The 13,719-nt window shown below is 53.2% G+C and overlaps 1 protein-coding gene across 2 annotated transcripts in view; it reads left to right on the forward strand.

Moving 5' to 3' along the window:
- RIF1 (replication timing regulatory factor 1) overlaps positions 1-13,719 on the forward strand; it is a 234,742-nt gene that overhangs the window by 177,822 nt on the left and 43,201 nt on the right. For both annotated transcript variants that reach the window (XM_075317188.1, XM_075317189.1), the window contains exons 23-27: positions 967-1,006; positions 1,099-1,301; positions 1,391-1,490; positions 3,244-3,369; positions 3,760-3,899. In XM_075317188.1, the coding sequence (XP_075173303.1) occupies positions 967-1,006; positions 1,099-1,301; positions 1,391-1,490; positions 3,244-3,369; positions 3,760-3,899 (609 nt within the window). The remainder of the gene's footprint in view (positions 1-966; positions 1,007-1,098; positions 1,302-1,390; positions 1,491-3,243; positions 3,370-3,759; positions 3,900-13,719) is intronic.

The following is a 13,719-nucleotide window of genomic DNA, read 5'->3' on the forward strand; positions in this document are numbered from 1 at the left end:
TCATCAGTCACAATCCGTCACTAATAGAAGCCTATGGGGAAAAACAGGATTCCTGCAAAAAATTTTGCAGGATACCGTAATTCCTCAAGGCGACGGATTCTGACTGATGCAAAACAACGGAAGTGTGAACTTAGCCTAAGGCTAGGTTCACATTTCCGTTGTTTTAAATCTGTCAGGTCCGTCAGCAACGGATCAGTCGTTTTTTAGATGTCAACTGATGCAACGGATGTATTTTTCACAGGATTCCTTTCACAGGAATCTTGTGAAAAAACTGATCCGTCGTGTCCGTTACAGCCGCTGTGTGTCCGTTTTTTGATGGATCAGTCATGATCCGTTTGTGTTTGGGGCAGCCCAGTGGTGTGCCAAACGTGCTGGGCATGCTCCGTAAAGCATGACTGAATCCAGCGCTGGATTCCGTCATAAGACGGATTACAACGGAATCCAGCACCATAGACCTACATTTCAAGTGTGACGGATGGCGACAGATTCCTACGCGGTGCGTTAATTTTGACGGCCCGAAAAACGTTACATTCTGCGTTGCTCCCGCCCGGCGGTCAGTTAAAAAAACGACTGACCGTGACGCAGCGGATGGAACGCAAGGTCATCAGTCGCAATCCGCCACTAATACAAGTCTATGGGGGAAAAACTGGATTCCTGCAAAATATTTTGCAAGATTCCATAATTCCTCAAGGCGACGGATTGTGACTGATGCAAAACAACGGAAATGTGAACCTAGCCTTAAAGGGGTGACCCTTTTAATCCACGTGGACCTCGGAGGTAGTGCTGATCGCAACCTTTCATATCTGGTGCCAGCTCTGTGCAGGCTCTGTGCTCTGCTTTACATATACGGCAGATGATGCCAAGGGGTTAATAAAGGAACAGTCCTGTAATGTGTTCTACAAAGCAGCGTTTATTAGACACTTTTGGCGTTTCTCTACTTAATCACAATTTGTTTTGTCTTTATAGGTCTGAATCGCCCAAAGTTTACAGCAGCCTGAGCAGTAAGGTGAGAGGGCTGTGATGTCGGAGTCTCGTGTCCAGCCGAGTTGCGGTTGACCTGTAATAAAGACTCAGAGTTCATCTTTTTTGTCTTTTTAGCTGGATAAACTCCTTGGAGACGCCCTGGCCTGTCTCGGCTCCCGGTACACCGGCTCCTATGATAATGAACTACTTGAAATACTCTCGCCTCTACTCGGAGCCGTATTTCTACACAAGAGCAAGGCTTTCAGGAATCAAGTGACGCAGTTCTGGAACGGGTCGTTTGCCAAAGCCGCTGTGTTGGTTTATCCTGAGGAGTTAAAGTATGATGTAAAAAAAAAAAAAAAACTATTGCTTTGTGTTGTCTCTGCTCATGTAATCTGTTCTCTAATTTTGTGTTCACTTTGAACAGACCGATTTTAAGCCAAGTGAAGCTTAAAACTCCAATTCTACTGCCCGGATTTACCTGCTCGAATCCAGCGGAAGAATCAACCGGTGTATACTCTGATAACGTAAGCAGAATTTCACTGACGAGACGTGACTTTATACAGAACCTGTCCATAGGCCCAGTTGGCCATTTTGCAGCGATGCTGTAAAGCAGGGGTGGGGAACCTTTTTACTGCCGGGGGCCATTTGGCAATTTCTACCAACCTTCGGGGGCCGCACCAAATTATCAATGTGAAAATAACCCTGCTATATTTGGTCAAATAATTAACTCACCCCCTACTGTGGCGGCCCGAGCGGCTTCTCTTTGGTGCGGCTGTGATGTTCGGTGATTCTAATCGTGTTGCTTCTCACAGCTGCTTTTCCAGGTTTGTCTCGGTCTGGAGCGCAGTCAACTCTTTGTGATAATAAGATTGGTAAATCATATACATCACAGGAGACGCTGGAGGCACATACATCACTGGAGGGGCTGGGGGGCATATATATCACATAGCAGACGCTGGGACTGACATATATACATCAGATAGGAGACGCTGGGACTGCTGTATATACATCACAGGAGACACTGGGGGCACATACATCACATGAGGGGCTGGGGACATATATATGCCCCCAACCTTTCCTGTAATGTATATGCCCCCAGCCCCTCCTGTGTTGTGTATGTCCCCAGTGTCTCATGTGATGTAAATTCCCCCAGCATTTCCAATGTTATGTATAAGTCTCAGGAGACGCTGGGGCAAACGCAGCGCATGAGGGGCTGGGGGCGGCCAACGCAACGCATGGGGGGCTGGGGGCGGCCAAAGCAACGCATGGGGGGCTGGGGGCGGCCAACGCAACGCATGGGGGGCTGGGGGCGGCCAACGCAACGCATGGGGGGCTGGGGGCGGCCAACGCAACGCATGGGGGGCTGGGGGCGGCCAACGCAACGCATGGGGGGCTGGGGGCGGCCAACGCAACGCATGGGGGGCTGGGGGCGGCCAACGCAACGCATGGGGGGGGGCTGGGGGCGGCCAACGCAACGCATGGGGGGGGGCTGGGGGCGGCCAACGCAACGCATGGGGGGGGGGGGCTGGGGGCGGCCAACGCAACGCATGGGGGGGGGCTGGGGGCGGCCAACGCAACGCATGGGGGGGGGCTGGGGGCGGCCAACGCAACGCATGGGGGGGGGCTGGGGGCGGCCAACGCAACGCATGGGGGGGGCTGGGGGGCGGCCAACGCAACGCATGGGGGGGGGGCTGGGGGGCGGCCAACGCAACGCATGGGGGGGGGCTGGGGGGCGGCCAACGCAACGCATGGGGGGGGGCTGGGGGGCGGCCAACGCAACGCATGGGGGGGGGCTGGGGGGCGGCCAACGCAACGCATGGGGGGGGGCTGGGGGGCGGCCACCGGCATCGCATGGGGGGCTGGGGGGCATGGACAGCACTTTCAGAGTACAGACATCACTGGGAGGACACAGACCTGGGGGGATACACAGCATGGGTGAGGGGGAGTGGACACAGCACTGAGCGTTGCACACAACTCTGGGGGGTAGTACACAGAACTGGAAGGCCCCAATGTACTGGACGGGGCACAGAGGTTGCAGCGGCGGCCCCAGCACTGCAGCCCCCGGGAACCTGCCCGGGGGCCGTATAAAAGGTCATGCGGGCCGGAGGTTCCCCACCCCCTGCTGTAAGGCCTCCACTTTGCTTTGTACCCAGAGCTTGTTTGACCTAACACAAAGTACTTTACTGCTCCATAGTAAAGAACCATGGCCACTCTCGTGCCCGGCTTATGATACCGGGGTTGGTCATGTTTCGCATTTTTTTTTTTCTTTCATTGTAGATGGACAGCTCTGAGTTTGGGACGAAAATTAGTGGAATAGAAGTGAAGTCTGCTGGAAAGAGGGATTCCCTACTGGCCAGGACTGAAGAAATCAAAGGAACGCCGACTAAACTACCACAAGCGAAGGTAAGAGGAGCATGAAGACCCCCTGTCATGTATGGTGGTGTCTGCATGTTTTTTTTTTAGTATCTGGAGAACAGGTTACTTATATGTTTAAGGAAAGAAAAACAGCACAAGTCACAAGTGTAAGCTATTGTTTTCCTTGTCCTATTTGGAATGTGCACATTGTAGATTCAGACAGAAGACCGCAAAACTACAAAGGAACGAGCATGGAAACAATGAGTAAAGCAACTCATGTGAAACACAGCAGCATGTGTTACTTGGGTTGCTCAGGGTAGCAACTATTTGCTTTTTTTACTCTTGTGGGTTTTTTTTGTTTTTTTAACTTTTTGACCTATATCTGTAGCCTTTTGACAAAGTGATATATATGACTGACACATTTTTACTTCTTTTTAGTTGAAGCTGGATTTCTCCTCTCCCAACACAAAAAAGAGGCTTTTAGAAGAGGAAAAATCCGTCGACTTCGTTTTTATCCCTCCTGAAACTAAAGAGCGGGTATTGACTGAACATCAGAAGGAAGTTCTTCGTACAAAAAGGTTTGTGACTTGGACCACAGCCGTGCTGGTACCCACATGTGTTTATTAGGGCCCCAAATGGGCTCCAGACATCAGATCACTAAGGTTTTGGGAAAAATATTTTCAAATTTTAAAGGGTAACCATGATTAATAATTATTTATAATAATTTTATTCATTTATATAGCGCTATTAATTCCACAGCGCTTAACATACATTGGCAACACTGTCCCCATTGGGGCTCACAATTTAGAGTCCCTATATGTATGTTTTTGGAGTGTGGGAGGAAACTGGAGAACCCGGAGGAAACCCACGCAAACACGAGGAGAACATACAAACTCCTTGCAGATGGTGTCCTTGGTGGGATTTGGACCCAGGACCCCAGCGCTGCAAGGCGCTGTCCAGTGTCTGCATAAGAAATATCATTATACCTGGCCATTATATGACAAGTATGCTGCTTTCTTTGTCGCTCCATTGGGAGACCCAGACAATTGGGTGTATAGCTTCTGCCTCCGGAGGCCACACAAAGTATTACACTTAAAGTGTAACCCCTCCCCTCTGCCTATACACTCTCCCGTGGATCACGGGCTCCTCAGTTTTATGCTTTGTGTGGAAGGAGGCACACATCCACTCATGCATTCTCATATTAGTTATGTCGGTTGGAAGAAAAGAGGGCCCCCACGGGGCCCCCGGCATGTTCCCTTCTCACCCCACTACGTCGGCGGTGTTGTTAAGGTTGAGGTACCCATTGCGGGTACAAAGGCCGGAGCCTCATGCCGTCTCCTTCACCATCCCTTAGCGGCTCTGGGAGAAGTGGGATCCTGAGCGGTCATCCATTTACTGGGACCGTGCTCCCTCCGCAGCCCCTGTGGGAATCTGCCGGACCGGAGTCTATTCAACCTCAGGGACCGGGCCCTGCAACTCTAAGGTACTCTGTGTCCCCATAGGGGACTGTGCAGGGAGCGCACCTTCTTCCCGGACGCTGCGGCAGCTGCTGAATTGAGAAGGCCGGCGGACTTCCGCGCCAACCGTGCCTGCTTGTCGGGCGCGGTCTCAAATTTAGTCCCCGGCTTCATCGCGGCCTAGTCGCAAAAATCCCGCCCCCGGGCCTGCCTGTCAGGGGTAAGGGCGGGACTGCCGACCTGACGTCGGATGTGAGGGCCGGACCATCCTGCATGTTTCCTCCCCCCTCACTGATCACTGTGGGGACCCCAGATTCCCGCACTTTCCTGGCGCCGCCCACGGCTCCACTCCTCCCCTGAGAGCTCCGGCAGCCATTTTTTGGCATTCTGCCGTTGGAGGATTCTCAGTGAAGAGCTCTGCAGCTTCGGGGGACCTAAGGCAGGGAATCTGGAGGACACACACTCCGCTTTTTAGCGGTCGGTAAGCCACACCGGTCACCCGGTGCTGGTCCCCCTAGGGTGCCGGAATAGATACGTATTTATATATATATTTCTGTTTGGTCGGGCTGTATACCCTTTTTTGCCCATATACCCTCAGTGATCATTCTCCTAGGAGACAACAGCATGTCGTCCACAAGGAGCAAAGCTGTTAAGGCACAGGGTTTTTTTGCGGCCTGTACCTCTTGTGGGGCTATGTTACCTGCGGGTTCCACCTACCCTCACTGTGAGCAATGCTCGACCCCTGTTTCGCTTGCTCAGCCGGAGCTTCGGTCACTAGTGGGCCCCTCGGCTCATGTAGACCCCCCTGCTCCCCCTGTCCAGGCGGCAGGGACAGAGTTCGCCTCTTTTGCTGAGAAACTCTGAGTCACTTTCACAATCCATGGCTCAGTCTATGGACAAATGGTCTGCCAAGCTGCTAGAAGCTTTGCAGTCCAGACCGGTCCTTACACAGGCCCCGGCCCCTGTTGGATCGTCGCCTCCAGGCCCCTCTCGGTCCGCGCCGCAGCGCGCTCCCAGGTTGGGCCCTAGGTCTCACGTGGAGGACTCCTGCCCGGACCACAGTCCTAGACAGGCTAAGCGGGCTCGCTGGGAATCTTCCCCGACTTCTTCACGCTGCTCGGGTTCCCAGCTTGAGGACTCTCTGGAGGACGAGGCGGTCGTCGCAGCTCAGGGCTCTGACCCTGACGTCGCCCTTAACCTTGATACACCTGAAGGGGACGCCTTAGTGAATGATCTTATCTCGTCCATCAACCAGGTGTTGGATCTCTCTCCCCCGCCTCCTACTATAGAGGAGTCGGCGTCTCAGCAGGAGAAACACCAGTTTCAGTTCCCCAAACGTACACGTAGTGCGTTTTTCGATCACTCTAACTTCAGAGACGCTGTCCAGAAGCCCAGAGCGGTTCCGGACAAGCGCTTTACTAAGCGCCTCACTGACACGCGTTACCCCTTCCCTTCTGAAGTCGTTAAGGGTTGGGCTCAATGTCCCAAGGTGGATCCTCCAGTCTCTAGATTGGCGGCTAGATCTGTGGTATCGGTTGCAGATGGCTCATCGCTAAAGGATGCCACTGACAGGCAGATAAAGCTCCTGGTGAAGTCCATCTATGAGGCCACGGGCGCGTCTTTTGCCCCGGCCTTTGCAGCCGTGTGGGCACTCCAAGCTATCTCAGCTTGTCTGGCTGAGATTAATGCTGTCACACGTAATTCTGCTCCGCAAGTTGCGTCTTTGACTTCTCAAGCGTCAGCTTTTTCTTCCTACGCCATGAACGCAGTCCTAGACTCTGCTAGCCGTACAGCTGTGGCATCCGCTAACTCTGTGGCAGTCCGCAGGGCCATGTGGCTGCGCGAATGGAAGGCAGACTCTGCCTCCAAGAGGTTCTTAACCGGTTTGCCGTTTTCTGGCGACCGCTTGTTTGGCGAACGATTGGATGAGATTATTAAGGAATCCAAGGGAAAGGACTCCTCCTTACCCAATCCAAACCTAAGAGACCTCAGCAACGGAAAATACAATCGAGGTTTCGGTCCTTTCGTCCCTCCGCCAAGCCCCAATCCTCTTCGTCCAGCAGGCCGGAGAAAGGCCAGAGGAACTCCTATGCGTGGCGGTCCAAGTCACGCCCCCAAAAGGCCGCAGGAGGCACTGCCTCCAAGGCGGCCTCCTCATGACTCCTCGGCATCCCCTAGCCGCATCCTCGGTCGGTGGCAGGCTCTCCCGCTTTGGCGACGCCTGGCGGCCACATTTTCAAGACCGATGGGTGAGAGACATTCTGTCTCACGGTTACAGGATAGAGTTCAGCTCTCGTCCTGCGGCTCATTTCTTCAGAACCTCTCCGCCCCCCGCTCAGGCCGACGCACTTTTTCAGGCAGTGGACGCTCTGAAGACAGAAGGAGTTGTGATCCCCGTTCCCCTTGAGGAACGTGGTCGCGGCTTTTACTCCAACTTGTTCGTGGTGCCAAAAAAGGACGGATCATTCCGTCCCGTTCTGGACCTCAAACTACTCAACAGACATGTGAGAACCAGACGGTTTCGGATGGAATCTCTCCGCTCTGTCATCGCCTCGATGTCACAAGGAGACTTCCTAGCATCGATCGACATCAAGGATGCTTATCTCCACGTGCCGATCGCACCCGAGCATCAACGCTTCTTGCGTTTCGCCATCGGGGACGAACACCTTCAGTTCGTGGCATTGCCTTTCGGCCTGGCGACAGCCCCACGGGTTTTCACCAAAGTCATGGCATCCGTTGTGGCGGTCCTACACTCTTAGGGCCACTCGGTGATTCCCTACTTAGACGATCTCCTAGTCAGGGCCCCTTCTCGGGTGGCGTGTCAACACAGCCTTACCGTCGCTCTGGCAACTCTCCAGCAGTTCGGGTGGATCATCAACTTCCCGAAATCCAAGTTGACACCGACCCAATCACTGACTTACCTCGGGATGGAGTTTCATACACAGTCAGCGGTAGTCAAGCTACCGCGGGACAAACAGTTTTCTCTGCAGGCAGGGGTGCAATCTCTTCTTCGGGTTCAGTCACACCCCTTAAGGCGCCTCATGCACTTCCTGGGGAAGATGGTGGCAGCGATGGAGGCAGTGCCGTTCGCGCAATTCCATCTGCAGCCACTCCAATGGGACATTCTCCGCAAATGGGACAGGAGGTCGGCTTCCCTCGACAGGAAAGTCTCTTTCCCTTGCAACCAAGACGTCTCTTCAGTGGTGGCTCCTTCCCAATTCTCTATCGCAGGGAAAATCCTTCCTACCCCCAACCTGGGCTGTGGTCACCACGGACGCGAGCCTGTCAGGGTGGGGAGCGGTTTTTCTCCACCACAGGGCTCAGGGAACCTGGACTCCGATAGTCTTCCCTTCAGATCAATGTTCTGGAGATAAGGGCAGTGTACCTAGCCCTATTGGCTTTCCATCGGTGGCTGGAGGGCAGGCAGATCCGTATCCAGTCGGACAACGCCACTGCCGTCGCATACATCAACCACCAAGGCGGCACTCGCAGTCGTCAAGCCTTCCAGGAAGTCCGGCGGATTCTGCAGTGGGTGGAAGCCACAGCCTCCACCATCTCCGCAGTTCACATCCCGGGCGTAGAAAACTGGGAAGCAGATTTTCTCAGTCGTCAGGGCATGGATGCGGGGGAATGGTCTCTACACCCAGAAGTGTTTCGAGAGATCTGTCGCCGCTGGGGAACGCCGGACGTCGATCTCATGGCGTCACGGCACAACAACAAAGTCCCGGCATTCATGGCTCGGTCTCAGGATCACAGAGCTCTGGCGGCGGACGCGTTAGTTTAGGATTGGTCGCAGTTTCGACTGCCTTATGTGTTTCCTCCTCTGGCGATGCTGCCCAGAGTGTTACGCAAGATCAGGTCCGACTGCCGTCGCGCCATTCTCGTCGCTCCAGACTGGCCGAGGCGGTCGTGGTACCCGGATCTGTGGCATCTCAGGGTGGGTCAACCGTTGGCGCTTCCAGACCGCCCAGACTTGCTGTCACAAGGCCCGTTTTTCCATCTGAATTCTGTGGCCCTCAACCTGACTGTGTGCCCATTGAGTCCTGGCTCCTAGCGTCTTCAGGGTTATCTCAGGATGTCATTGCCACCATGAGACAGGCCAGGAAACCAACGTCCGCCAAGATCTATCACAGGTCTTGGCAAATCTTATCCTGGTGCTCTGATAACTGTTTTCCTCCATGGCCGTTTGCCTTACCCACTTTTCTTTCATTCCTTCAATCCGGAATGGACAAGGGTTTGTCACTCGGCTCTCTCAAGGGCCAAGTATCGGCGCTCTCCGTATTTTTTCAAAAGCGCCTAGCCAGGCTTCCGCAGGTCCGCACGTTCCTGCAGGGAGTTTGCCACATAGTCCCACCTTACAAACGTCCGCTGGAACCCTGGGATCTTAACAGGGTGCTAACGGCTCTTCAGAAACCACCTTTCGAGCCGCTGCGGGATGTCTCTTTATCACGTCTTTCGCAGAAGGTGGCCTTTCTAGTGGCAGTTACATCACTCCAGAGAGTGTCTGAGCTTGCAGCGCTGTCATGCAAAGCCCCCTTCCTGGTGTTTCACCAGGATAAGGTGGTTCTGCGTCCGGTCCCGGATTTTCTCCCTAAGGTGGTATCTCCTTTTCCTCTCAATCAAGATATCTCCTTGCCTTCATTTTGCCCTCATCCAGTTCACCAGTGTGAAAAGGATTTGCACTTGTTAGATCTAGTGAGAGCACTCCGACTCTACGTGTCTCGCACAGCGCCCCTGCGTCGTTCAGATGCGCTCTTTGTCCTTGTCGCTGGCCAGCGTAAGGGTTCGCAGGCTTCCAAGTCAACCTTGGCTCGGTGGATCAAGGAACCGATTCTCGAAGCCTACCGTTCTTCTGGGCTTCTGCTTCCTTCAGGGCTGAAAGCCCATTCTACCAGAGCCGTGGGTGCGTCCTGGGCATTGCGGCACCGGGCTACGGCTCAGCAGGTGTGTCAGGCAGCTACGTGGTCTAGTCTGCACACTTTCACGAAACACTATCAAGTGCATACCTATGCTTCGGCAGACGCCAGTCTAGGTAAGCGAGTCCTTCAGGCGGCGGTTGCCCACCTGTAAGAGGGGGCCGTTTCGGCTCTTTTTATTGAGGTATTCTTTTACCCACCCAGGGACTGCTCTTGGACGTCCCAATTGTCTGGGTCTCCCAATGGAGCGACAAAGAAGAAGGGAATTTTGTTTACTTACCGTAAATTCCTTTTCTTCTAGCTCCTATTGGGAGACCCAGCACCCGCCCCTGTTCCCTTCGGGCTGTTTGTTCTTTTGTGTACACATGTTGTTCATGTTGAATTGTTCTTTTGGTTCATGGTTTTCAGTTCTCCGAACATCCTTCGGATTGAATTTACCCTAGACCAATTTATAAGTTTTCTCCTTCCTGCTTTTGCACCAAAACTGAGGAGCCCGTGATCCACGGGAGGGTGTATAGGCAGAGGGGAGGGGTTACACTTTTTAAAGTGTAATACTTTGTGTGGCCTCCGGAGGCAGAAGCTTATACACCCAATTGTCTGGGTCTCCCAATAGGAGCTAGAAGAAAAGGAATTTACGGTAAGTAAACAAAATTCCCTTTTTTTTTCGCTATTTTTTTTTTTTCCTGTGCAGGTAATCTTGTAGTTTGCAGGTGACTGAGTTGCTGTGAGACTCGCTGATATAATCTCCGGCATACACAGCACACAGACATTTATTTATTTGTTTTACTTATATAGTGCTATTTAATTCCAACGTACTTTACAGATATGATCATCACTGTCCCCATTGGGGCTCACATTCTAAATTCTCTATCAGTCTTTGGAGTGTGGGAGGAAACCCACGCAAACACGGGGAGAACATACAAACTCCCTGCATATGTTGTCCTTGTTGGGATTTTAACCCAGGACCCCAGCAGACATGAGGGATTTCTGATCTTCATTCCTTAGCACGCAGTCCAAAACAGCAGCATGGAGAACAACATAACACAGTACTGAGCAGTGGGGATGTGAATCCAGCTCTGCAATGGAATAAAAGGCTTTGTTAAAATGCTCAGCACGATCTGCCTGTTTCCTCACCTTGTTTCTCCCCTCTCCATAGAGTATAATAGGAGGTGTAACCGGAAGTCTAACTCTTCTGGTAGTCCATCTTGCCTAAGCGAGAGAATGTTGAGCCTTTTTTTGAGTTGGGTGGGGGGGTGTGTACCGATTTCAATGAGTTTAAAGGTAAGGGGAGTCGAAGGAGTGGCTCATAAGTGGAGAAACAAGCAGAAATCTCAGTCTACAAAGTTTGCATAAAGCTTTAGTAAGTAGAACATTTGAAAGTACAGATCCGTTAGTTAACGGAGACATTCTAGAGATGAGCTTTGGTGTCCTTATTTATTTTATTTTTCTTTGTCGCTCTATTGGGAGACCAAGACAATTGGGTGTATAGGCTATGCCTCCGGAGGCAGCACAAAGTATTACACTCAAAAGTGTTAAGCCCCTCCCCTTCTGCCTATACACCCCCCGTGCTCCCACGGGCTCCTCAGTTTTTATGCTTTGTGCGAAGGAGGCAGACATGCACAGCACAGCTCCACAGATTGGTCAGCAGCAGCTGCTGACCAGGTCGGATGGAAGAAAAGTGGGCCCATATAGGGCCCCCAGCATGCTCCCTTCTCACCCCACTCTTGTCGGCGGTGTTGTTAAGGTTGAGGTATCCATTGCGGGTACGGAGGCTGGAGCCCACATGCTGCTTTCCTTCCCCATCCCCCTCAGGGCTCTGGGCGAAGTGGGATCCTATCGGTCTCCAGGCACTGAGACCGTGCTTCATCCACAACTCCTGTGGAGACTGCTGGATAGGAGCCGGGTTCCGTTCAGGGACATGGCCCTGCATCTTGAAGGTACTCTGTATCCCTGTGGGGACCGCGCACGGCAACACCTCAGCTTTGCTGGGTGTGCTAGTGCACCGGGGACCGCGGCGCTGACCGGGTCTATATGTGCCATTACACACTCAGCGTCGCTGAGTGTGTTTATATGTAGGGGCTACCGCGCTAACCGCCGCTGCCATGTGAAACTGCGGCGCGGCTGGGACTTGTAGTTCGCCGGGGACTTCGGCGTCGGCCGCGCTTTTACGGCGGCGACGCTTATACTCGAGTCCCCGGCTTTCTTGCGGCCTAGCTTCCTTTTTCCCGCCCTCAGCCCTGACAGGCAGGGGAAGGGCGGGACGCTGCACGGAAGAGAGGGACAAACGAGCAGCATGAGGGCTGGAGCATGCTTTGCATACTCCACTCCCCTCACTGTGCACTGTGTGAGACGCCCACGGCTCCCTCCTCTCGTCAGGACGCCGCAGCCATTTCCTGTCAGCTCCTACGACGCTGCAGAGAGGGACAAACCCTGGGAAACCCAGACACGGTCTCTGGTGGCCTCACAACCGCTTTAGGCGGCTGGTAAGCAGCACCTGTGGCATTAGCCCCATGGTGCTGTAGTGTATTGATACATTCTGTGTTATCACTATATACTTTACACTGTATGAGCACAGTTCATTATGGCTATTTACCCTTTTGTGTTAATCAGGGAAAAAAATAGCATGGCGCCCACAAAGACAGGGGTGCCAAAAAACAGGATTATTATGCTGCCTGCGCCGCTTGTACGACCCAGCTGCCGGCAGGTCCCATTGACCCTCATTGTGTGCAATGTGTGGCCCCTGTGACTCTCTTCTTTAGCCAGAGCATCTGCTAAGAGGGGCCCAGGGGGAGACACCTGTTGACACGGTCCTTAGTGACGGGGATGGAGTTTGCAAAACTCTCTGAGACTATGGCTGAGATACTAGAAGCCTTGCAGTCCAGGCCGGTATCTCAGCAAAGGGACTCTGTTGAATCATTGTTCCCTGGCCCCCCTCAATTGGACCAACAATGTCCTCCCGGGATACATTCCAGGCTGAGGGTTCTGACTTAGACCCCAGCCCCAGACCGACTAAGCGGGCTCGCTTAGAATTTCCCTCGACATCATGTTGTTCAGGGTCTCAGCGGGGGGAATCTCCGGTTGATGATGCGGAGACAGCTGATCAGGGTTCTGATCCTGAGGGCGCTCTCAATCGTAATACTCCAGACGGGGACGCCATAGTGAACGATCTTATTGCGTCCATCAATCAAATGCTGGATATTTCTTCCTCAGCTCCTCCGGCGGAGGAGTCAGATTATCAGCAGGAGTAATTCCGCTTCAGGTTCCCCAAGCGTACACAGAGTATGTTTCTAGACCATTCTGATTCCAGAGAGGCAGTCCAGAATCACCATGCTTGTCCAGATAAGCGTTTTTTTCTTAGCGCCTTAAGGATACACGTTGTCCTTTTCCACCTGACGTGGTTAAAGGTTGGACTCAGTGTCTCAGAGTGGCCCCTCCAATCTCACAGACTGGCGGCTAGATCATTACTTGCAGTGGAGGATGGAGCCTCGCTCAAAGATGCCACTGACGGGCAGATGGAGCTCTGGTTGAAATCCATCTATGGAGCTATCGGAGCTTCTTTTGTCCCAGCATTCGCAGCCGTATGGGCGCTACAAGCTATCTCAGCAGGTCAAGCGCAAATTGAAGCAGCCACATGCACGGCCGCGCCACAAGTGGCATCCATTACCTCCCAAACCTCGGCAACGCTATTAGTGCTGTCCTGGACTCTGCGAGCTGTACGGCGGTTGCGGACGACAATTCGGTGGTACTCCGCAGGGCCTTATGGCTACGGGAATGGAAGGCAGATTCTGCTTCCAAAAAAGCGCTTAACCAGTTTGCCAATTTGTGGCGACAGGTTGTTTGGCGAGCGTCTGGATGAAGTCATCAAACAATCCAAGGGAAAGGATACATCCTTACCCCAGTCCCAACCAAACATATCCCAACAGAGGAGAGGGCAGTCGAGGTTTCGCTCCTCTCGGGGCGCGGGCAGGTCCCAATTCTCCTCGTCCACAAGGTCTCAGAAAGACAAAGGAGCTCTGATGCATGGC

The sequence above is a fragment of the Anomaloglossus baeobatrachus genome, chromosome 7, assembly GCF_048569485.1.
Source record: "Anomaloglossus baeobatrachus isolate aAnoBae1 chromosome 7, aAnoBae1.hap1, whole genome shotgun sequence".
In the NCBI taxonomy this organism is placed as follows: Eukaryota; Metazoa; Chordata; class Amphibia; order Anura; family Aromobatidae; genus Anomaloglossus; species Anomaloglossus baeobatrachus.